The 26715-nt window shown below is 35.0% G+C and overlaps 1 protein-coding gene and 1 long non-coding RNA gene across 6 annotated transcripts in view; one reads left to right on the top strand and one right to left on the bottom strand.

Moving 5' to 3' along the window:
• Lekr1 (leucine, glutamate and lysine rich 1) overlaps positions 1 to 26715 on the bottom strand; it is a 195262-nt gene that overhangs the window by 128643 nt on the left and 39904 nt on the right. For 4 of the 5 annotated variants that reach the window (XM_005393085.2, XM_005393081.2, XM_005393082.2 and 1 more), the window contains 2 exons: positions 10215 to 10334; positions 2392 to 2567 (listed from right to left, as the gene is read on the bottom strand). In XM_005393085.2, coding sequence (XP_005393142.1) covers positions 2392 to 2567; positions 10215 to 10334 — 296 coding nt within the window. The remainder of the gene's footprint in view (positions 1 to 2391; positions 2568 to 10214; positions 10335 to 26715) is intronic. The other variant, XM_005393084.2, reaches the window with a different exon arrangement.
• The window catches only part of LOC102019971, a 91546-nt gene that overhangs the window by 58377 nt on the left and 6454 nt on the right, over positions 1 to 26715 (top strand). The window contains exon 2 of the long non-coding RNA XR_262463.2: positions 11537 to 11588. This is a non-coding gene — a long non-coding RNA (uncharacterized LOC102019971). The remainder of the gene's footprint in view (positions 1 to 11536; positions 11589 to 26715) is intronic.

Raw genomic sequence — 26715 nt, 5'->3', positions numbered from 1 at the left:
TACATTCTCAACTTGGATAACTGTTTGGTACAAGAGTCTGACCTTCCAACCTGTCTTGGCTTTCGACAGCCTTTCTCACTAAGCTTAGGCATTTCTAGCTTTTGACTTAAAATGAGAGATATTTGACTCTTTCTTTCATTTAAAATTTTTAAGTTAACTGTGGGAATATTAACTGGCCTAATTTCAATATTATTATTGTGTCTCCAAAAATAGGAAGGTGTAAGGAGAGAAAGAAAGAGACAGAGGAATGGTTGATTGGTAGAGCAGCCAAAACACACACTTAAAATTTATTGCTCAAGCTCATCATCTTATAAGGGCATGGTTCATGGGGCCCCAAAACAATTACCATAGAAACATCAGAGATCAGTGATTACAGATCACTGTAACAGGTAAGATTATAATAATGAAGTTTTAAAAATATTATGAGAATTACCAAAATGTGACACGGACTCTATGTTTATTGAAGTGAGCACATGTAGTTAGGAAAATGGTGTAGACAGATCTGTTTGACACATGATTGTCACCAACTTTCAATTTGTAAAAAATGCTGCATCTGAGAAGCACAATAAAACAAAGAGAAATAAAACAAGTTATGCTTTTCCATCTATTGTCTGGAACAATTTGAGGTTGGTCTCTATTGGCTGTCTATTTTTTGGGGGTAAAGGCCATATTTTCTATTTCTTTGTAGGTCAAGTAATTTTGGATTGTATATTGAACACTGTAGATGTTATATTATGAAGACCGGATTCTGTTCTGTTCCTTCAAAAATGTACTGATTTCTTTATTTTATTTTATTTTATTTTATTTTATTTTATTTTATTTTATTGGTTTTTGGGTTTTTTCAGTACCAGGAATCAAACTCACAATCTCGCACTTGCCAGGCAGGTGCTGTGCCGCTGAGCTAAATCCCCAGCCCCGATTACTTTGCTTTGTTTTGTCTTCACAAGTGGTTAATTTGGCCAAATTCAACCTGTAAAATCTATCTCCCCTGGGTATGTATCAGCTAAAATATCAATTATTTGAGCTGTAGGCAAGTTGCTTACATAAGCGGTAAACCAGAGATTTGGAAAGACTTTATATGAAAATTTGAACTCTTCTTCTATTGCTATATCTTCCCCAAACATCCCCCACTTCCTCAAAGACTAGGGTTGTCTCAATCTCTATTCTCTAGTCTTTCAGCCAAAATGAATAGATAATTCTACCAGATGTTTTGCTTCACTGTATGGTGTAAACTGTATCCTGACCTTAGGCCAATAGCCTTTAAAAATAAAAAAAGGAACCCATCAAATTTTATGACCTTCTTTCAATCTTTATAATGATTTTTTTATTCTTTTTTAAAATTTTTTTTGGTACTGGGAATTGAACTCACAACCTTGTGCTTGCCAGGTGGGTGCTGTACCACTGAGGTACATCCCCACGCCATATAATTCTTAGAGTAGTTTTAGGTTCACAGCAAAACTAAGCAGAAAATGCAGAGTTTCTATACACCTCCTGCTTTCATGTATGCATGGTATCTCCTGCTATTGACATTATGCACAAGAATTATGTTATTTGTTCCAAGCAGTAAACCAACACTAATACATTATTATTACTCAAAATTTATAGTCACATTAGGGTTCATTCTTGGACTTCCACATTCTGAATTTTGATATGTACATAATGAAATATAGCCACCATTAAAGTGTCACAAGAATGGTTTCACTGTTCTCTCAAGTCCTCTGTGTTCCCCTTATCCTTCCTCACCCCTAATCTGACACCAATAGTATTTTTACTGCTCTATAGTTTTGCTTTTACCAGAATGTTTGTAGTTGCAATAATACAGTATATAACCTTTTCAGATTGGCACCTTTCATTTATTAACATGCTCTCTTTCGAGTTCTAACAATCCTTCCCTTATAGGGGCTGGGGATTTAGCTCAGTGGCAAAAGCGCCTGCCTGGCAAGCGCAAGGTCATGAGTTCGGTTCCCGGTACCGGAGAAAAACCAAAAAAAAAAAAAAAAAATCCTTCCTTTATGTACTTGGTTTTGGCCACTCTCTAATGTTTTAAGGAGTTATTTTGTCCAGAAATCACAATTGTTATCTGTGGGAAGGCTGATCCAATATAAGCTGCTCAGCCATTGAAGAAGAAACATTTTTAAATACAAATGAATACATTTAACACAAATGACCAGACTCTGACTACAGATCAAAATAGATGTATCATAGCTTATCTTAGATTATCCTGTGATTATTGAATTTCAGGGTAGGAGTAGACCATAATGATCATCTACTGTACCAATATCAGGTCTAAAAGATGAGTCCTAATACCTGTCACATATAATGAGATATCATTATTTCATTACTTAAGATGTACTATTTATAACAATTATGTTCTAAATATATATAGCAAACCTGTCAAGGCTGCTTCATGTATAGATTTAATTTGTAGAAAAACTTCTCCTTTCAGTGAAGTCCAGTCTTGAAAATTATCATATATTTCATTTTTAATAGTGGTTAGCTCCTTTTTAGTAAAAGTAAGCAATGAAAGAGTCTTCTTCCAGAAATAGTTGAACTCCGACAATCTTTGACTACAAAGTAATAAAATAAAAAATTAGAATTTTTAAAAATAGTAAGCATAATAAGAAATATTTCTTCAAAATGATTTTAGAAGGGTTATATAATCTCCTATCTAAATGGAGACAATTTTGAAAGTGAAAGGTGTTACACATATTATGCTGAGATAACATATGTACCAGAAATTTCTCCAGTACAATGAACTATATGGTCATGTCAACTCATTTCCATTTTGAACTACAAAGAAAGTTATACACATTTATTCCATTAAGTTTTTTTTATTAATTCAACAGCAAATGTTTAGAGAACAAAGTTCAGTCAGAGCAATTTGGTAACAGCCTAAATGAGAAACTCAGATCATCTGTGACACCATTCTTCCAGGGCTTTTGCTTTACCACATGCCACAATTCAAAATAATCACATATTTTTGTCATCTCAGTGACTTATTACTTCAGATATCCTACCTATTAATTTCCTTAATAATCAAGCCAGGTGCAGTCATAGATTTGGGAGTTCTACGCAAGAAGGGATACTGAAGTCATGGGAGTGTAGTCATTTGGCCAATATTTATGGGCCTTAGTAACTAAGATATATGATACAGAAACTGTATCTGTCTTGTTCATCATAATCTCCTTCCTTAGTACCTAGCACAGTACCCACAATACTGTATGTGCCTAATAAATACTGACCCAGGAAGAAAGGACATGAGAAAATAGTTGGAGAAATGGAGAAGTGAGAACTGCTTAGGGCAACACAGTGGACAATCTGACATTTAAGGGGCTGAACAGGAAAGAATTTCTCAAAATTGCTCAAAGGGAGGACTAATTAGGGAATTAGAAGGAAAAAAAATGAAAGCAAAAGTATCAGAAAAGGCAGACAATTTCAAGAAAGTCATGGTCTGTGTTTAAAGCTTCAGATATAGACTACAGAGAGTCCTTTCAACTTAGTTTTAAGGAGGCCTTTGACGACCTTGAAGAACGGCATCAGGTAGCAGAAGACGGCACCGCAGCCAAAGCACGGAAAGAGCCACTGTGTGGTACTACCGACCAAGACTGTTGACCGAGGAGGCAAGGATGGAGCGTAGGACGGCACGTGAGGGGGAGATGAGCCTGCGTGCACAGGGTGAGGGAGGAAACGAGGACGGAGGCACAGAGGTGAGAAACACAGACGTGTGATCATTTCTGTGCAAGGCCTTAGGAAGGCCAAACGGAAAACAGAGGCTGAAAGATTCACCTTTTCCACGAAGGACGGTGTGATTCTGTGCGTCAAGTAGGGTGTGCCGGGTGCTCAGAAGCCACAGGCGATGATGCAGTCAGCACGCACAGCTAAGAAGGATGCTGATTTCAGAAAGTAGAGAGATTACAAACCTGGAGCCAAATGGGGGAGCGAGAAGCCTGAATGTGGAGTCAGGAACTGAGCTGGCAGAGACCTGGGCCAAGAAGCAAGCCAAGGTAAGGGGCTCATCAAGGTGCTGTAGGGTTGCTGCTGAGATCAAGCTGCATCGAGAGAGGTCAGAGCGTCAGAGAACATTTGCAGAAGGGAAGAGGATGTGGCTGTAGATGCCCTGGGAGGAGAAAGGCGAGGAACAGAAAACTCGAGCTGATCCACCAAGAGTAGATCCCAGTTTTATGAGGCCTGAGTCTATACAACTCTTGAAAAGCACGAAAGTGGCAATAATAAAATTAGGTTTAGAAGTGTGTAATTGTCTATAGAATGAGAAAAACCACTATAAGTAAAATTTTAAAAGTTGATAACTTTCACTAGTATCACAAAATACAGGAAAACAATATAACTTTCTAAACAGTTCTACAATACTTTTGTGCCTACAATTTTTGCCTTCATGTTCCACAATCATTTCTACAAAAGAAGAATCGTGTTAGAGTTTTACCACACATTGAGAGGACATAAAAATTATACAGCCTTTCACTTAGCATGTTTTTAGTAGAAAGACCTGTGGCTTCATAGCTCATTACTAGTAAAGCCACATAAATATTCAGTGTTGTCAAATTTGAAGGAAATCCCTACCAAATGTTTTATGCATGACTATCAGAATTCTGGCGTCTCCAAAAATCTTAAATTTTCCTGCAAATAATAAAACTCATGAACTGGTTTATCCTCGATGTCATCCATAAAGTAGTATATTATAATACTCCCTGTGTGGAAATGGGAACTGACTCTAGGAGCACTCTACTGCTGAATCACACAGTCCTTCTTATTTTTCATTTTGAGACCGTCTCACTAAATTACACGGACTGCTCCCAATCTTTTGAACCTCCTCTAGCAGATGGGATTACAGGTATAAGACACCACTCGCAGACTATTATAACTTTTATATTCAGTGTAAGTAATGTCAGTATAATTAATGTCAGTAATTTTTGTCAAATTAGGAGGAAACAAATATGGTATATCTGAATAACTCCTATTCATTGGATTATGAAATAATCCAAGAACTTTTATGGAAAATGTATTATTTTCTTAACTATTTGATACAATCTGAAAAACATTATTACTATAATTTGCTTTTTTATGCCAGAATCATTTCTATTGTTTACATTGCTCATGTTTACTTTTATTTCAATATTTTTTTAAGATTTATACACATCCAAGTTTCTAGTCTGTAATTTTTTATTTGTTTCACTGAAACTGTTCTAAAATGTCTTTCCAACTGGCAATTACAGTGATGTATTCTCAAGTCAACTTTCCCTTAGAGAGATCTCCCAAGGCTATAATTACTCCAGTGGCTAGTAACATCATAAGGGGAACAGAGAGGAAATTGGAATGGAAAGGGAATTTTTAAACAATTAAAACCAAACCATTTACTTTTACCAATGGCCCTCCCAGAACTCTGGGATGAAGTCTTCAGTGGGAGGATCTGGAACTTAAGCATTTAATTCACAGTGAATCTGTCTGAGTTGGTAACCTGAACTTTCTCTGGAATATGGCTGCTAGGAGATGAGTAGTACCAATGAGCCTAAGCAGAACTATGAGGAATTCTCAAAGAATCTAGTGTCTAACAGCCTCCAAGTAGATATCAAGACTGAGGGTTTTAAGATAAATATAATTAAGCAAGTAGAAGTAAAAGGTCTTGGAGTACTAGTGAACTCTATGTAGAAACATCCTTCTACACAGAAAAACATAAACAACACACACACACACAAATATTAGAATAAACAAGTTTATGAAGGTTAAAAGTAAAAGATCCACATGCAAAAGCAATTTTATTTCTATATATTATCAACAACCAATTCCCAAAAATAAAATTAGAAAAAAGCCTCATTCATAAAAGAGAATAAATCATTTATAAGTAAATTTACTAAAGGAAGTACAACAAAGCAAAATAAAACATTTCCAAGAGAACTAAAGCTCTCTATGGAAAGACACAACCATGAGCATACATTAAAATATCAAATATTTAAAGGTGGCGATTCTCCCTAAATTGATTAGAACTGCAATCACATACCTATCAAAATTCCAGTAGCCTACTTTGCAAAAATTGACAAACTGATCCTAAAATACATCCAGAAATGCAAGGAACCCAGAATAACCAAAATAATCTTTAAAACAGAGAAGAATCTGGAGGGCTTAAATTTCTTGATTTCAAAACTTACTGAAAACAACAGTATTCAAAAGAGTGTGGTTAAGAGAAGACGTATAGATTAATGGAACAGAACAGAGTACCTAGAAATAATCTTTCTTATTCTTGGTAAATTGACTTTAGGAAAAGATCCAAGGCAATTCCATAGGGATAAAGTAGCCTTTTCAATAGATAAATTGAGTATCACATGAAAAAAAGATAACTGTAAATTCTTATATCATACATGAAAGTAAATTAAATGACTCGTAAACCTAAATATAAGAGCTAAAACAAAAAAAGAAAACTAAAAAATTTAGAAAAAACTAGAGGAAAAAATCTTTGTGACTTTGGCTTTGGCAGTTCTTTCCCGCACCCCTGCTGGTATCGAGAATCGAACTCACAACCTTGCGCTTGCCAGGTAGGTGCTGTGCCGCTGAGCTAAATCCCCAGCCCCAGGCAGTTCTTAAATAGCACAATCCATTTAAAAAGATAAATTATTTATAAATTATTTATATTTCATCAAAAATAACAACTTCTCCAAAACACACCACTAAAAAAAAAAAAAAAAAATAAGCCACAGCTTAGGAGAAAATACTTGTAAATCACATTTCATATAGATGACTTATACAGAATATATGAAGAACTCTAAAAAAATCTCCTCATAAAAAACTAATTTAAAAGAGGGCAAAAGATTTGAATAGACATTTCATCAGATAAGATATGCAAATGTTAATAAGCATATAAAATCATGGTAAGCACCATTAATCAATTAGGAAACACAGTACAAAGCCATGGAGATAGTATTTCACACCCACTAGAAAGGATATAATAAAAAAAAAAATAAGTGTTCATGAGAACCTGGAGAAACTAGAATTTTCATTATTGTTGGAAATATAAAATTGCATAGTCACTTTTGAAAACAGTTTGGCAATTTCTTAAAAGCTAAATATTAATTAACCACATAATATAGTAAAAATGTGTGATTGTTTACAGTAGCATCATTCAAAAGCTTCACCACATGAAAACAATCCAAATGTCTAACCACGGGTAAACTGGTAAATAAATGTGGTATACCCATACAATGAAACATTATTTAGCAATAAAAAGGGATGAAATGTTGGTAAATGCCACAACAAAGATAAACCTCATAAACATTATTAGTGAAAGAATTCATCTACAAGATCACATATTGTATGAGTCTATATATCTGAAATAGGTAGAAAAATATAATTCTATTGAAACAGAAAAATTAATGGTCATATAGAATGGACAGGAGGCAAGAATAAAGGCTGATAATAAATGCCACGTCGTTTGGAGAGTGACTCAAATGTTCTAATATTGGTAACTTGCACAACTCTGTAGGCTTATTAAAAATCATTAAATTGTCCACTTAACTGGGGTGGATTTTGTGGTACGTAAATTATATCTCAATGAAGCTGTTTTTAAAAAGATGTAGGGTGATAAGCTAAAGGATCAAAGTTAGAAAAAATAAATAAATCTACAGGATATAGGGAAAATAAGAAAAAATACCAGAAGCTTCAATAAGGCTAAAACAATAAAGTGAAAGAGAGCTAAGAGGAAAGATTTTTGAAACTAGCTTTGAACATATTAGAAATGAAAGGGTCAAGATTTCAAGTAAGAAAAATTAAGAGTCTAAGTTTTGTTTTTGTTTTTGTTTTTGTTTTTTTTAGAGACAGGGTCTGGCTATGATCCTCCTGCCTGGGCCTTCCGAGTGCTGTGATTACAGCCACGCACCACCACGCCCGACAAGTCTAAGGACTTCGTATTTCAAAAATCTTATGGAAGATTCATAATGAGTCCTCTGAAAGTAAACGATGAATACAATCTAATTTAGAATTGGATCTATACAAGTTTATATGATGTATACAGGACTTATCTTCCATACTGACTTTTAGTATCTACTTTATAGACTTTCTATAGTTCATTTTCATTTTCAAAAGACAATCTGTTCCGAACAGTGTGTATGCTAAGCCAACTGAGGCATACCGCACATACTCCCCCATCGGTCTCATGCAAAAGAAATGTTGGAAATGATGTCAGGAAAAACGCAGAGCATGAAGAACACTTTGCTGGAGGCTAAGTGATTAAGCCCAGTGAGAATAACCTACAGAGAGCGATGTGACCCAAATCGCAGATCACTGATCTACTCCAAGTTCGTTTGGGGCCCAGTTTTTAAAAATGATTACATCTGAGGAGAGAATGTTCATGCTTCTTTCCTTTACCTGCTTAAGAAAGACTATAGCTCCTTTTCTTTATCTGAAGGACTCATTAAGTTTCATATTCTGATAGACATTTTCAAAAAATCAATAAACTAGCTTAAATCAGCTTCTAGTGATACAAGAAGTCTCTGGAATCTACAGCCTTTGGTTTGATTTTATTTTATTTTTATCAGTATTCCTTTTCCTAAGTGTCTATTAGTAAAAGGAAAAATGAAAAAATAGTTATTTTCATTCTCTATCATACACTTTAATCTGGTCTAAATGTCTAGTTGGTTACTCCAAAGTTATTTTTAGCATGTACTATTTCTTTATATGTCATGTCAAATTCCAAACTCTGAATTTGTGACTTTTTAGTCAAAAAATAAACAAAAATCACAGATCTTTGGAAAAGGTGAACAAAATAAGCAGTTTAAAAGTACAGCACTAGCTCAGAAGCAGTATGCATGCCTAGCACGTACAAGGCACTGGGTTCAACCCCTCGCACCACAAGTACATTAATAAACAGTAATATACAATTTAAAATCAAAATACAGAACAAAAAAGTCTAAACATATATGCGTAAATTTCTTTAAGAATTTAAATACTGCAAATAACATGCAAAAATGCAAATAATGAAGACCAACTGTCTCAGTTCCATAATATCCTGAAGCAACACTATTTATGTGATTTACTCCCGGTGTAACTTCAAAAATGTAGTCAATCTCACATTCACGATCGCACTGATTGATAAAACAGCTTGGCCTTCCCTTAGCAGACCTAGGCCAAAGCTATTATAGGAGACCAGAACTAATACTCATGGTCCTGACTGAAATATAACAGTTGGGGCAACCTGGGCAGTATCATCCTGCTGGTTCACTACCAGGTTCCTAGCCAAGGGCCAAAAGGATTTCTGACAATAAAAAATGGTCATCTGTTTTAGGTTTCACTCATTCCTTTGTTCATTTAAAATCACTTAGCATCAGTTATGTGTGACGCATTTATGAAGGGAAGATGGCCTGTAGATTATCACTAGAGAATGGATAAAAATTTCATTAGTCTAGAGAATTTTTTAACAGAATGTTTCTGTAAATAATTTGATTAAAACAAAACCCTAACATTCAAAATACTCAGCATATTTTTTATTATTCTGGACCTGTATCATTCCCACATTGATTTAACTGATTATCTTTTCTAAGAGCTAGAAGTTACTCAAATCCATAAACATAAAAAATGTTTATGAGAAAAAATCATTCTTTCTCATAAACATCCTCAATATAACAATGCTATTTTTGACAAAAAAATGTACTCCCCGGTTTCTTCAGAGCATGGGATTTTATCTTTAGTTATTATAGTGCCAAAGATGACATAAATGTAGAATTCACATCATTTATGTTGGAGATTTCTAAATCTCCAACAACATTCCATTTCTCCTATTTCTTCTACTATTGATCTTCATATTACTAAATCACTTCTTTATACTTCTCTTTTTAATATTTCATTTTAGGGAAAAGGCTATTATTATCATTTAGAAAGTTCCCCTATTCTACTATTTTACATCATTGAACTCTGGAGATCAAATATGACTGGAAATGCTGACCAAGAGAAAAATGGACTAGCTACTGTGCTTTCATTTTAAATGTTATTATAAAATAGGACAAACAAGGTGTTAACAGAACAAGAAGTTTGTGCGATTTAAATTTTACAAGTAAAACTATCATTGATATAAAGTTTATAAAAGTGATTTCCATTTTCCTAATCTACCAGATACAGAAATCATATTACTAAAATGTGTTTGAATATTTATGAATTTAGTATGGAATGTATCTTTTCAATCACTATGTTTTTCAATTCTTTAAGGATAACCTTACCTGAAGATTTGTGATTTTCTGTGTTTAATTTTTAACTCATGTTGCAAACAACTCAGTTCTTTCTGTACTCTCTGAAACTCACTTTCTTGGGTTTTTAACTGCATGCTTGCATCCTGAATTCTAAAATGTAGACAAACAACATCTCTTATAAGCTTCAGTAATGAATAATATTTTAAAGTGAAATAAGTATACTATAATGGAAATGAGAAGAAAACTATACACTTTTATATATGCTAATATAAATGTATAGAAAAAAACTATGGAGGGAAACACACCAAATAGCCATTATATCTAGGGAGGAGAGTGGAAGTCATATGTGTGGGAAAAGGGTAAAGAATACTGAAGGGAAGCAGAACTTTTATTCTCTAGTCTTTTTTATTGCTCAAATTTTTATAACGAGGATGTATATGAAAATATTGATTACAAGACAAGCGAATATGAGTATAATTTTAATTAAAGATATACTTAATTTAAAATGTCAACTAATACTGAATTACAAGAAAAAATAGTAATCACTTCTCTTTACTCCAATTTCCTCTGCCAAAGGCCACAACATTCCATTTTCTACTATTTCTTCTACTATTTATCTCCATCTTACTAAATAACTTGTTTATACTTCTATTTTTTAATATTTCATTTTAGATGTTATCTAGTGAATCAATAATCAGGGAAGATCTGGTTCTGCTACACAGACCTAACACACACCCTATCTCACATAAAAACAAATACACTGGTAGCCAGTCCGACGCTGATATGACAGCTTTATCATGTTTATAATGTTATCAGGACCCCAAGACCCTCGCAGCTCTCTGGCCTACCATCTTTAGTATGCGTACATTACTCTCACAGTGCGTGCTGGCAGAAGCTCTAATCATTACAGTACCAGTCTAGATGGCAGCAGAAGCAGAATAGCCTGTTCCTTCCCTTTTAAGTCAGTCTTCTCTGAGTACCACTAGATCCTTCCGCTGGATTTAAACATGTGACTAAACCTAGCTGCAAGAGAAGGATGCAGCCCTTTAACTGAGATCAGCCCCCAGCTATATTTAAGGTTCTGCTACTTTGATGGAAAGGAAAATAGATGTTAGCGTTGACAGCTAATAAAAATTGACCCTCCTGTACATAACTGTACACTTACACCTGTAACCTAACACTTTTCATCCTCTCATCTTCCCAATAAAGTTAAATCAACCTTTTTATTAAGTTATACTCAGTATTTACATTATTCTTCACTGGTAAGCCACATTATTATGCCATGATTGCATTTATTTTTGGTTACAATTTGTTTTGCCTGAAATTAACAATCTCCTTTTCCTCTTTTTTAGTTTTCTATATCCCTATAACTGAGTCTTCTTTGAGGGTTACTATTGGGAAAAGGTAGGTTGCATTGTTTCTACAACTTTGTACAAACCTAAAATTCTTACACAATGAAAAGTTTGAAACATGACGTGTGTGTGTGTGTGTGTGTGTGTGTGTGTGTATATATATATATAATGAGCAATCTGTATATGTCAAATGCACCTATACTATAAATTATGGCATACAATAGTGTTACATTTTATACTTTGGAAGTTATATAATATTGCTTTAACAGCAAAAAAGAAAAGAAACAATATTAATGTTTACCTTTTATGGCTAGTATATTCTCATATATGGCCAGTATTAGGGAAACAATAAAATGAATTATGGTTTTATGAAATGTTATGCAAAAGTATTTTAAAGAATGAAGGAGATCTCTATATCTTGGCTTGGGAAGAATGCCAAGACTTGGGGGCAAGCTGTAACTTATAGATCAATAAATATGACATTAAGTCATGTATTTTCATGATAGTTCTCTACATATGTGTACATATTTAAAAGTGTTTAAAAACTAATGGAAACAACCTTCACCAATGTTAAAACAGGGTTACCCCAGAGGAGAGACCAGAATTTGGAAGCCTGTCTAGGGAACTTGAGTTTCTTTCTATAATATTTAGATTATTTACAATGAAGATGTGTTTACGTGTTCCTTGAAATTGAATCTTTGAATTTTAAAAACCCCTAGACATTCTCATTACATGGTTATAGCTCAGATTTTTAAAGGAAAATATCTAGCAATATTAGAAAAAACCATCAGTTTATATAATACACTGCTGAATGGTAATTTTTTAAAAATGTGCATGTATTAAACCCTCAGTAATAAAAGTTTACTCCAATTATTAAGATTCACTCAGAATTCTCAAACTGTGTTTTTATGAAACATTTCCTTTTCCGAAATAAAAACATGCACATTAAAACACTTTCCAAAGTCAGTTCTCTGAAGATAGTAGCCCAAATAAGTATTATATGTAAATAACATCTTAAACCCTCTGACTACTCCCAGAGAAGTAGTTTATTCTCCTTTGGTTATGGTAGTGTACTTGCTTCCTCAAATCAAATTAGATGGTTAAAAATTACATGTCTAAAAAACTATGAATGTTCACTTTTACTGTACATACCATATAAACTTTATGAAACAAACAGTTCATAAAATACTATAATAAGTGTGTACTGAGCAAGCACACCATTTTCTCTGGCAGTCATAATGCTGCACAGAATTTGAACACTGCAGATAGAAGGACACGATGTTGTCTAGTCAGAGAGTGTTCCTGAAAATTGTGGAGACTAACAGCATGTTCTAGTGGAAAGAGCCCTGTACTGGGAGTTAGATGACCTGTATTTTAAGCCTCTTGCCAATGCTACCAGGAGAACAAGCACATTTATTACCCTTATCTCTTTCCCAATTCTTCTTAGTCAACTTGACTAAAATGGGTCATGTGAGAATCACTGCATTGTAAAACAAATGAAGAAAAGGTATTATAGTCCCTTAATTATTTTCCTTTGGAGTATCTATTAATGTTACTCATCATGAAAATATTCTAAAAGAAAATGCTTTAAAACTCCCTTTTAACTTATCTCCACTCTAGAAATCAAATGTATTATAAAACAGAAGAAAGCTGATGACACCTTTGGGGATTTCACCACCCGGAATTTAAAGATTAATTTATTTTTACCCTTTCCCTCAAACCGGTTCTTCAGCAATCAAAGATGACGAATGGAAGTTCAGAGTCTGAAAAAATGAAATGGGGATTTTTCAGGCTTACATTCTACCAAGGTCTTACAGGCAAAGGCACCAAATATCAAGGGGGAAATTAGGACCACAAAGAAGTACTCAATCAAAATAAGAGAGCATTTCAGTGCTAGGGAAACAAATTTCAGAAACTGACATATACCTGCCAAGCATGAGAAGTGGCTTCTGTAATTTCTCCTTTGGAATTAACCACTACCTAAATACATTCAAAAAATTCAATTATCTTTCAAGAATGTAAGAATAAGGCATGAGAAGTCCAAGTTGTATAGATAGATAAATCACTTAGGATTCAAAAGAGACAGACATTCTAAGCACTTATTTTTTTTTTTTATAAGCACTTATTCTGCAGGGTTCATTTTGTGAAACCCTAGAGACATAAACCAAACCACTTTACCTATCATCAGGAGCTACGGGAACTTCAAAAATGTCAACAGGAAAATGCACCAGACAGAAATGTCAATATACAAGTTTATAGAATAGAAATAATACAGCATTTAAAACAAAATTACTTATAAATACAAATACTTAATTTCCTGTTGAATAATATTCTACCGCTTTTATTTACAAAATTAGTCTGACTCATTTACATCTTTCTACAAAATTCATTACTAAAATATAACCTTTTTAAAGTAGTTTTAATTTTATGCCAGAAATAAACCAAAAATTAATTAGTTAAAAATAAAATTAACCTGCTTTAATTAGTCTCATTTCAGCTTTACTCAGTCTATGATTATTCACTTTTTCCCCATGGTCTCTTTAATATACAAATAATCTTTCTTTGCCTAAATATAATACCTTTAAGCTTTACTAATGCAGAAGTTAAAAATCTTAACCCCAATTTAATAAAAAGTCAAGCACACAATTCTTTATCACAGAGTTGATATATAATTTCACAAAAAAAGTAGGCAAAATATTTTTCTGTATTTTTCTTGATGGTAGGATGATAGAAGGCAAATTGGAGAAAAGCTGAAATCTCTCTGAGCTATTGCTACCAGCATTCTAGAGGACAGGCAGCCCTCTATATCTGCAGATTCCAGAGACAAGATTCAGCCAATGTCAAATCAAAAAAAATTTGGTAAAAAACCTGAGTCTTTACTGAACATATATACACATTTTTCTTGTAATTATTCTTTAAACAATACTGGGTGATACCCATGATGTAGCATAATGTAGACATGATTCAAAGTGTGTAGGAAGGAAGGTAGGTTGTACAGAAGGGGAAGGAAATTAGGGGGAGAGCAAAGGAAGAGGCAGCAACGGGATTCAAAGTGATCACCATATGTTAAATGCATGTACCAGTTTGTCAAAATGAACCTCACCAGTCTGTATTACTAACATGCTCTAATAAAATAAAAAATAAAGTGCACAAGGGGATGTGCACAGATTGTATACAAATACAATGACCCATAAGGAAATTGAGCATGCGTGGATTTTGGTCTAGGAGGTGGGCCTGGAACCAACTCCCCAGGGATATCAAGTGATGGCTGTACTTTTAATAAAATCATAATATGTATTCTTTATTGAAAGGATTTGTTTCCTGTTTCCCTATGTTCTCTCCCACTTCTGGTAGTATATAATTTTTCTACCGATTAACTCCAAAGGATGGAAAAGTGTAAAAGTCATTGGATATTTTCTCCTATTTTTGACATTCTCTTTGCACACCTTTTTTATTAGTATATATTGGTTACACAGATTACTGGGTTTCATTTTAGCAGATGCACATATTTGGGAGATCCAATGGTATAATATATTCAATTATATTCATCCTCCTTATTTCTCACCCTTACACCATCTCCCCTTATTCCCTTCCTCCTGTTTAATAATAGTCTCCCTTATACTTTATTGTCATGTTTTTGCATTCCAGGGGAGAATATGTAATATTCATGTTTCTAAATCTTATTTTGCTCCACATAATATCTCCAGATCAATGCATTTTCCTGCAAATGGCAAAATTACATTTTTCTTTATGGCTGAATAAACTCCATTGTATATATCCATATGACAGTACATTTTCTTCACCCATTTATCTGTTGGTGAACACCTAGGCTGGTTCCGTAACTCGGCTGTTGAGAATTGCACTGCAATGAGCATGGGTATGTAGACACCCTTAGTATGCTGGCTTTAATTTCTTCAAGTATCTACCAAGGAGTGGTGTAGAGTAGCTCTAGCTTTAGTTTTTTGCAGAATCACTATACGGATCTCCATAGTGGCCCCACTAATTTCCATTCCCACTAATGATGCAGAAGCATTCCTTTCCCCTACCCTATACTTGGCATCATTTATTGTTTTTTATGCATCCCTGGTGATAACCATTCTGAGTGGCATGAGACAGAATCTCAATGTAAGTTGATTTGCATTTCCTTAATGGCTAAAAATGCTGAACTTTTTATATGCTTATTGGCCATTTGCATTGCTTCTTTTGAGAAGTATCTGTTCATTCGCCAATTGATTGACTGGGTTATTTGGTTCTTTTGGTGTTTAATTTTTTGAATTATTTATATATTCTAGATATTAATCCTCCACTGGAAGAGTAGCTGGAAGAGATTTTCTCCCACTCGGTAGGCTGTCTCTGAACTTGTAGTTGTGTCCCTTGATGTGCAGAAGCTTTTTAATGTGATGCACTCCCATTTATTGATTTTCCTAGTATTTCCTGTGCTATTGGAGTCCTATTCAGGAAGTCTTTGCCTATGCCTATGGCTTCAAGTGTTTTCCCTATGTTTTCTTTTAGCAGTTTCAAAGTTTCACATCTTGTACCCAGGTCTTTGATCCCTTTTGAACTGACATTTGTACAGGGTGAGAGACAGGGATTTAGTTTCAATCTTCTGAAGGCAGATACCCTGCTTTCCCAGCACCATTTGTTAAAGACACTTGTTTTTTTCTCCAAAGTATATTTTTTGGCTCCCTTGTCAAAAATCAGATGGCCGTGGTTGTGTGAATTTCTGTGTCCTTTATGGCTTCGTAGCATCATTTGAAATTGGGTATTGTGATGCCTCCAGCCTTGCTTTTTGGCTTAGGATTGCTTTGGCTATTCCAGCTCTTTTGAGCATGCATGTAAACTTTAAGGTTTTTCTTCTAGTTCTGTGAAAAATATCACTGGTACTTTGATGGGAATTACAATGAATCTGTAGATCGTGTTTGGCAATGTGGCCATTTTAACAATATTAATTCTGCCAATTCATGAATGTAGGAGGTCTTTCCATCTTTAGTGTCTTCTTCAATTTCTTTCTTCAGTGTTCTGCATTTTTATTCTGGAGTTCTTTCAACCTCTTGGTTAGACTGGTCCCTGGACATTTTTGGGGTTTTTGATGCAACTGTAATGGAAGTATTTTCCTGATTTCTTTCTCAGCTAGTCTACTACTGGTATATAGGAAAACTATTGATTTTTTAACGTTGATTTTACATCTGTTCCTGTATGCTGAATTCATTTATAGTTCTAAAGTTCTTTTGATGAAATCTTTAGAGTCTTTCAGTATAGAAGCACATCATCTACAAACGAGGATAATTTGACTTCTTCCTTTCCTATTTGTATCATTTATTTTTTCTGTTGCCTGATTGTTTAGGTCAATTTCCTATATTGAATAGGAATAGCAAAAATGGACATTTTTGCCTTGTTCCTGATTTGAAAGCAAAACCTTTCCATGTTTCCCCATTCAGAAGTATTTTGGCTGTGGATTTGTCATATATGGCCTTTACTGAATTGTGGAATGATCTTTTAATATTTAGTTTCCTCATGGTTTTCATCATGAAGAAATAGTAAATTTCAGTGATGGTTGTTCTATGTCAATTGAGATAATGTGAATTTTATCCTATTCAAAGGATTTGTGTATGCTGTGTAACTTGAACCATCCTTGTGTCCCTGGAATGAAACAAACTTGATCATGATGCATGTTCTTTTAATTTGCTGTTGAATTTGATTCGCATTTTATTAAGAATTTTTGCCAAGGATATTGTTGCCAAAGATATTGGTCTAGAATTTTCTTTTTCTTGTTGTGTCCCTGTCCAGTTTTGATATCAGAGTAATGTTGGCTTCACAGGATGAGTCTGGAAGCATTTCTTCCCTTTCTATTTCACTGAGTAGTTGGAGGGACATTGGTGTCACTTTTAAAGGTGTGATAAAATTCAGCAGTGAATTGATCAGGTCTTGTGCTATCTTTATTTTGTTGTGAGACTTTTTGTTGCACAGTTTCAATCAATGCTTGTTACTGATCTTTTTTAGGGGTTCAAATTTGGTAGGTTGTCTATGTCAGGAAATTTATCCATTTCTTCTAGATTTTCCAATTTATTAGAATATAGATTTTAAAGTAGTCTGTAATAACCCTCTGGACTTCAGTGACGTGTGTTGTGATATTCTTTTTTATCACTAATTGTACTGATCTGGGTCTTCTCTCTTTCATCTGGCTAGTTGAGCTAAGGGGATTTATCAATCTTGCTTACCTTATCAAAGAACCAACAGTTTGTCATTGATCTTGTTTTCTGTTCTTTTAGTCTCTAGTTCATTAATTTCAATTCTGATTTTTATTATTACTTTTTTTCTGCTGTGTTTGGTTCCGGTTTGTTCTTCTTGTTTTAATATTTTGAGATACATCATTGTTATTTATTTGAGATCTCTCTGTTTCTTTGATGTAGGCACTCATAACTATAAACTTCCCTTCTAGAACTTTCCCAGAGATTCTGGTATGTTGTATTTTCACTTTTATTTAATTCTAGGAATTTTTAAAATTTTATTCCTGACTTTTCATTTGAAAGTGAATTGTTTAATCTCCATGTGTTTTAATAATTTCTGTGGTTTCTTCTGATACTGATTTCTACTTTCATTAGTCTGATAAGATGCAAGAAATTAGTTCTTTTTTATATTTATTGAGTCTTGACTTCTTGTCTAAAATATGATTTATTTGGAGAATATCCCAGGAGCTGATAAGAAAAATATATATTTTGTAGTTTGATGGAATATGCTATAGACATCTGTTAAGTCACTCATCTATGGTGTAGTTTAACTCTGATTCTGATGTTTCTTCAATCTTTTTTGGTCTGGATAACGAATGTGTTGGTGACAATTGCATATTGAAGTCACCCACTATAACTGTATTGGAAACTGTGTGTCCAATGTTGAGTTGCTTGTTTTATGAAATTGGCTGCACCGATGTTCCACGTACATATATTCACAACTGTTGTATCTTCTTGGTGGATTGCCCCCTTTACCAATATTTAATGGTCTTCTTTGTCTCTTCTGATTAATTTTGTCCTTATATCTGCTTTCTCAGGTATGAGTATAGCTATTCTTGTTTATTTTTATTTTCCATCTATTCACTTGCAGTTTGTGTATGTTTTTGCTAGCACAACGTGTTTTTTACAAGTGGCAAAGAGCTGCATCTTTTTAAATCCAACCTGTGTCTTTTATTTGGAGAATTAAGACCATTTACATTTAGAGTTATTATAGAGAGGTATGTACTAATTACTGTCATTTTGTTGTTTTTCTAATGTTTGTTTTTTTCCTAATTTTCAGTATCATTTTTTTTGAGACAGTGTCTTACTATGTAGTTCAGGCTGCTCTTGAATTCACTCTGTAGTTAGGGCTGCCCTTGAACTCACAGCATCCCTTTGCCTCAGCCTCTTAAGTACTGGGATTAGCATCCCCGGCTTCAACAGCTTATCTACTCTTTCTCTTGTGTGTGCAGGCTTCCATTTCGTATCCTCTGCAGTGCCGGCTTAGAGGTCATGCATTTTTTTTCTACTTTATGCTCACGTTGGACAATCTATTTCTCCTTCAGTTTTGAAGGATAGCTTTGCTGTTATTTCCCTTTATTCACCGTCCTTTACCCACTGTTTTGCATCTGTGTATGTGTGCACACATGCACATTTGGCATTTGTTTATTTCTAACTCTATACCAAGAAAAATCTGCTTTCTTTGTTTGATTTTAGGTTCAATCATGGACTTTTTTATTAGTGTATGTTTGCAATACATAACAGTAATTTTGGGAAATAGTAGTCATACTAATTTTGTTCATTTTGGGAAACAGGTACAAGCACATAAACATATCTTTGTCATTTTATATCTACTTGCCCTCCCTATCCACTCCCTTCCCTCCCTCTGATCTCTTTCCCCTTTCCTGTTGTTTTGTCTACCCGCTATAATTCCCTTTCCATTCTATGAACTGCTTCTTTCCACTGTTCTATTTCCAACCAACCACAGGACTCCCACAGAGGTTTGTGTGTCTGTTACTTATTACTCAGTCTCACAGAGCACAGAAGCGGTCAATCAAAGCCCTTCTCTAGGACAACCCCCACCCCCACCCCAGGACTAAAAACAGCAGACAGTTTTTTCAGGTAGCAGTAAATATAAAAAGTAAAACTTCAGAACTGTTGGCAACTACTATACTTTCTTTCTAGGCACAGAGAAGTGATTTGCAGTTTGAAAGCATGAAGCCAACATTTAAAGACAAGCAGAAATAAAACACAAAATGAAAATCTTAAGGGTTAGGGCTGGGGATTTAGCTCAGCGGCAAAAGCACCTGCCTGGCAAGCGCAAGGTCGTGAGTTCGGTTCCCGGTGCCGGAGAAAAACCAAAAAAAAAAGAAAATCTTAAGGGTGGTCACATGTTTTGCTCAGATCTTTCCAGCAGGTCCTTTCCACAGCTCAATTTTTTCCTTGAAATCTGTAATCCATTAAATACTTTTTGTAGCCAGGCATGGTGGCACATGCCTGTAATCCCAGTACTCAGGAGGCTGAGGCAGGAGGATCACTGTAAGTTAAAGACCAACCTGGGCTACAAAGTGAGCTCAAGGCCAGCCTGGACTGCATAGGGAGACCCTGTCTCAAAAAGACAAAAAAAAAAAAAACTTTTGTCGAAGCTAGTTTGAGCTAAATTTCAGTCACTTAATACCAAGGATTCTAAATAATAATATATGGCCCAAGATCTATCACATAGCAACCTTAAAATTAACTTACAAGACATTCATTTGAAGACTGGATGTTTCAACTAATCCTTAGAAATGGAAACATGTACTTAAGTAAACAAATAGGCAATTAAGAGAAAAAGAATATTCAGGTAAAAACTAAAAAAGTACATATTGCTAACTGTCCAAGAAACAGAAACAATGAGATTTTAAACAAATAAACTAACAAAAATGAGCACACCTAGTACTGGCAAATGACAGTGAAACAGCACTCTCTTGCATCACTCACAGGAGTGTATATCCCTACACACTTTTTGTAATACATTCCCGAAACTATTCATCAAGCTTAAAAAGGTTCCTATTCGGTCAACATCACTAGCCATTAAAGCAACCTTGGAAGCAACCTGTATGTCCATCAGCAGATGACAAATACCAACGCTGATATTTACACACAATGGAGTACTATTCTACCATAAAAAAGATAAACTTGCATTATTTGCAGAAAAATGGATGCATCTTGAGACCATAATGTTAAGTGAAATGTATCAGACATACATACTTTACTACATATCTCATAGTTTCCCTTATATGAGAAACCCAAAATGTAAACAAAGAGCAAAATAAAAGGAAGTAGAGAGATAGATCTTCTCAAAGGGAAGAGGGGGGTGAAAAGATGGGGGTGATAAAAGGAATTGAGATGCGTTATGTCCCAACTCCACCCAGGAATGTAAGCTTTACGTACTGCAAACATACACTAAAAAAAAATTTTTAATGTCCATATTCTAACCAGGAGTGGTGGCACATTCCTGCTGTCCCAGAATTTGAGAGTCTGAGGCAGGAAGATCATGAGTTCAAGCCAGTGTGGTTATATATAGCAAGTTCCAGGCCAGCCTGAGCTACATACTGATATAATAAGTCTCTGTCTTAAAAAAAAAAAAAAAAAAAAAGACAAAAGACAAAACCAAACCCCCAAACAAAAAAATTAAAATATTCATATTCTTAGACAAGGAATTCCACTTCTGGGATTCTGAACCTAAGAAAACAAATCTAAACATGGAAGACTCTGCTTGGATTCTGAAGAAAGACAATCACTGTGTAATTCACAGTAGTGAAATGATTAACTGATTTACTCAATGTAGCATTTATCATTAAAAATATTATTTGTACTGAGTATATACTAACACAAAAACTATGGTATCAGATTTTTTTTTATATGGTATCAGATTTTTAACAATCACATAATTAAATGTTTTAAAATTATAAACACAGTCCAGGCATTTCTCAATGAAAATGTTCATAGAATATGCTAGGTATCTGGTACACAGGGATTGTGAATTGAATTCTGAAGAATGCTATCAATGAGGAGGTGATCTGTTCCAAGAACTGGTACCTTAAGAGAAGGAGAAAAGGCTGTTATACTCCAAAGATAGGTACACACTGCTCCCCCATGCAAGGGCTGCTTGCTCGGTCGGTTTTGCCTCTTTTCTTTACTGTTGCGGTTATGAAATGTTTAACAATTTCTAGGAACCCACTTGCAGTATACTCTTACATTGTGTTCCAGATGTCCTTGGTGATGTTTACAGCTAAACCTATTTATTATTTTATCCTACAATAACAAAATAATTTTAAAAGATCCATGAAAACATTCATTAAAATTCTTATAACTTTTTGATAAACTCTCAGCTTCCAAATCTTTTTCTCATTGAAATATATAGAGTTCCTCCAAAAATGTACACACACTTCAGCAGTTCATTGTTGTAATAAATGTCCAGAAGCTAATGGCCATCACTTTGAGCACCTCTTGTAATTGTAGAGGCCAAAGGTAACTTGTATTAATCTCATGATGTCTCAATAAATTTAGTATTAAAATATTTATATAAGGTTTTCTTTTCCTGATGTTTACATTTTTGGTAGACTGTATATTTAAAAATATGATTTTTGAGGTCCACTGAACAACATAATGAACCTATTTTAAGTGAAAAAAACTGACTCCAAAAAGTTACTATCTGCTACCTTAGGAAGTGTTGTTAAAAGAAATCTTTTTCATCTATTTTCCAAATATTCCATGTGTACAGTAAAAATAAGACACTTGCTTTTTGAAAATAAGCCATTTCTAAGCTAGTTATCTCAGACATTTGTTACAGGAACAGAAAGCTGACCAAGGCTGCCAGCCAGCACTCTCTGGAGCAACAGCGGCACTGGTGATATCTGCGTCTCTGCAAGCCCTGGCTAGTGTGGCCACTGCCGCCCTGGGGTACAGAGAGCAGAGGTCTGACGCATGCGCGAATGGCAAACCTCTGGACCGCACTTAGAGCCTGTTCGCTGCAACCAGGCTATCCCCTGAAGGCCTCTGGCCCTGTGATCAGAGGGACGCTAGATCTCTGAAATCCCCTCAGAAACCTTTGTCTTACCGTCTTGAGGCTGGGTACCCGGCTCCCTTCAATTTGTGTGCGTCTCCTCAGTAACTGCCTGGCAGTTACACGCAGAGCTCTCTCTGCCAAACATGTTTCTCATTCTTTACACTGCCGAGTTACAAAATTTCCTAATTTTTATACTCTGATTCATTTTTAAATTATAAATGCAATACAAATATTTTTTTAAAGGACTCATTTTCTCTCTTACATCTGTATACATATTTAAAAGTTATCATAAAGCAGCCTGAAAGCTTTGCTACTTAGAAATTTCTTCTACTAGTTCTTCATCATGCTTAAACTTGGCCTTCTACAATGTCCTAGAGCAGGGACATACTACGCCCAAACTCTTTGCTACTTGGCCTTTTCTCTAATTTCTACTAAAATATTTCTCTTCAGCATGGCCTTTACTATCCATATTTTCTACCAGAATTTGGATCACAACCACTTAGCCAATCTCTAAAAATTTCCAAATTTTCCCCCCTTTTTCATCTTCTGACCCCTCATCAGAATTGAACTCCACACACTTCTCAAGGCAGTGCAGACATTTTGAGCTTGCTGCCCCAAGTTCTTCCAGCCTCTGCCCACAACCCAGGACCAGTCATGTCACATTTTCAGATATTATTGTCAGCAGCCCCACTCCTGGCACCAATTTTCCTATCTTAGTCTGTTTTCTGTTGGGATAAGAGAGTTAAACAGACTGGGTAATTGATAAAGAATAAATTTTATTCAGCTCATGGCCCTGAAGGTCCTTTGGGAAGTCCAAGTTTGAGAGGTCACATTTAGCAAGGCTTTCTTGCTGATGAGAACTCTATACAGAATCCTAAGGTGCCACAGTATATCACATGGCAAGTGAGGTACACACAAAACAGAGTCAAACCGGCTTTGATAAGAGACCCACCCTTCAAAGAATCCAGTGACCCATTCACCCATTAATTGATTAATCCTTTCATCAGGGCAGGGCCCTCGTGACCTACTCACTTCTTCAAGGTCCCACCTGGGTCCACCTCTTCATATCGCACAGTAGAAATTCAATTTCAACAACACTTTTGATGGGGACACTGATGCCACAGAAATTGTGAAAGAAGTTACAACATTTGAAGCACAACATGAAAGCCTATTTACTAATGAAACTCAACATATCACTAGACTGCATGTGTTGCTTTAAACAGTATACATGTGTTTTTCTATGGGAAGTTTTAAGAGAAAGACACATGAACTTCTGGAGATAATGCAGACAAATGTAAGATGCTCAGAGAATCATTAAAATTTGAGATATCCTTTCCTTCCTCTTTTTAAATTTAACCACAACATACCATAAATGGTGTCATAAAAAGAGTATTCAATAATTTCCAGTCACTACTTATATCTTCTGACAAAAGTATAATTATACTAGACAGAAAAGTAAAAATCATCCATCAGAAATATGTACTACAATTCCACTAAGTGCATGGTACCATTACCAAGCACGACTAAGGATCCAGAAACAATGGAAAGTCACCCATCCTCAAGTGGACCGAGGTTAGGTGGGAAAGAGAAGAACGGAAGACAGTCAAATTGCAGTGTTATAAAGATGGTAAAGGCTTAGAGGGAAGCAACTGACTAACTGCTCCTTTGTTTGCCTTAAAAAATACAAAAAACTTTCTAAATCAAGAAGCCCCTTGGGGACTAGGGAGGGAGGAGGGGGAAAGGGAGGAAGAAAAAGAAAATCAGAAAAGAAGGAAAAAAATGAAAACAAAGCTTTTGTAAATAAGGAGGGGAAGAAGGGCTGAAGGGAGGGGAGGGGGATGGGGAAAAAAGAATCAAGTTACATCATGGACAGATACAAATTCTCTATGATAAATGTGATCATTATGTAACCCTAAAATGTACCATGAACTTAATTAATTAAAAAAAAGAAATCCCCGAGGGATCATAAGTGCTATTAAAAGCAAGCAAGGAGAGGAGATAAAAGGAAGGAGGTAATGAGGGAAGAAGAGAAAGTTTGCTTAAAAAATGTATTTTCTTCTTAAAATATTTAATCATCAAGAAAATATGAGTTATTATTATTACTTCCAAATCAAAGATTATTCAAAGAGGTTGATTAATACTGTCGTGACATGCAAAAATACCTCACAAATCATTCAACAAGATTTTACATGCTTTTCATTTCACCATTCAAAAATAAGAATTAAGAGAAATGTATTAGTATTTAGTCAAAATCCAAATTACTGCTTGTCATACTTTGAAGAAAATATTCAACTATAAATTATCAGATCTTATAAAAAATAAAATAGTCAAAATATTCCTACAAACAAGAAACCTCTTTTACTTTTGGCCAGTTTTTATGCTACCAGTGTTTAACCAGATTATTTTCAAACTTAAACCCTATAATCTTACACTGAAAGTTTCATACCTATTAGCAATGCCATTATGATCTCAAATTAATCTTAAGCAGATGTTCATGAGCTTCACAAAAACCAACTCAGTCATGGGGCTGGTTGCAGACACCATTACGCTAATTGATCTGCAGAAGGCTCTGTAATGAAGAGAACTCAGAGATGAGCTGATAGGAAGATTTTCCTGGGTTCTGCTACAAGCAGCTTTACATTTGCCTAATTTATAAAATCACAAACGGGTCGTTGAACGTGTTTTGACTTGTAAAGTGGATTTTTTTCATATGATCACCAACATTTAAACTTCAAGAGATTTTTATATAAGTTCTGGATTTTCTACTTCTCTTTAAAAATCAATTAATTCAGAAACGATGAGCCCACCTGCTCCTCCCTTCCCCAAATCCCAGTCTCTGTTGCCTTTTCTTCCTTAATGAGCACGCATTTTTCAGTTTATTGTCGTCCTCACCCAGCCTGCTTCTCTTACTTATTCCAGAGACCCCATGGGCATTTGAAACTTCTATCCCATTTAATCTAAAATTCACTACCTGGATTTCAGGTGTCTTAACAATCCATTGAAAGTCCAACAGAAATAGTGTGTCTGTGAAAATTCCAAAAAGTGACTGCTTCCCATTTCCTCAAAAAATCCTTTCAACATGACTTACATTTTTATTTTGCACACGTAATAAGCAGAGAGATAAAGACAGAATCAGAATGTCAAAATCATAGGAAAAACGTTGAGTTTATACCAACAGTTACCAAGAAAAGAATACTTGAAAGTAAGGAGAAATCAGAACTGCTCTAATGTTACAGAGTTCCTTAGTTGAGGGACTAACTGATGTCAACCCCACTGCTACTAACTTGTGTCTCACAGCTGGCAGAAATAGGCTTTTGCCTCCTTTCCCCTTAAACAAGAAAAACAATAACATCAACAAGTGATTCAGCATCAGCTATGCAAAAGGCTCTATGCAACATGCTTTAAAGATGCCTATTCGTAAACCTATGATGGAACCCTAGCTCCAGCATCTGAATTTCTTTTTGGTTCCAATCAAGAGATTTTGCCTGGTTTTCAGCAATGTCCTTGCATAACAAATGTTTTAATAATTTTTTTTACCTCATTTTAGTGTTGTCAAATGTGTTCATAACAGACTCCCCACCACACCAGGGAAATGATTTCATGAAAAATCAAATTGGAGATAAGTTTTTCTATGCTAAGACTCCCCAGAGTTTTTACTGTGTCCCTTACTTCATCTGCACTACTGTAACAAAAGTACTATAGACTGAGTGGTTTATAAATAAGAATCATTACACGTATTCGTCAAAGGGCTTCAGTGAATACAGAAGACTGGCCGGCCAACCAACAACACTAAGGGTAAGCAGGAGGAGCAAGTATGCACTGCATTTATGTGAGGGCAAAGAAGGGCTCAGTCAAGGACACTGGATGGTAAAGGATGAGTTAGGGAGCCACTGTAAAGCAGAAAAGGACAAAACAAGCAAGGAATTCCAGAAAGCCATGGAAAACTTTGAGGGAACATGGCAGAGTCCGGCTAATCTTAGCAGTTCATACAATGACAAGAGTTAAACAAACTGAAAGAGTAAATAAGATCCAAAAGGCACAACAGATATAGTGAAAGGGAAAGAAACTGCTCAAAAGGAAAGAAGAACCGGGACAGGGGAAAAGAGAAAAGAACGAAGGGGAAAAGAAATATGTATATATAT

Source organism: Chinchilla lanigera, unplaced genomic scaffold (assembly GCF_000276665.1).
Source record: "Chinchilla lanigera isolate Chin_1 unplaced genomic scaffold, ChiLan1.0 scaffold00047, whole genome shotgun sequence".
Classification (NCBI taxonomy): Eukaryota; Metazoa; Chordata; class Mammalia; order Rodentia; family Chinchillidae; genus Chinchilla; species Chinchilla lanigera.
This window is presented reverse-complemented; position numbering and strand designations above follow the sequence as displayed.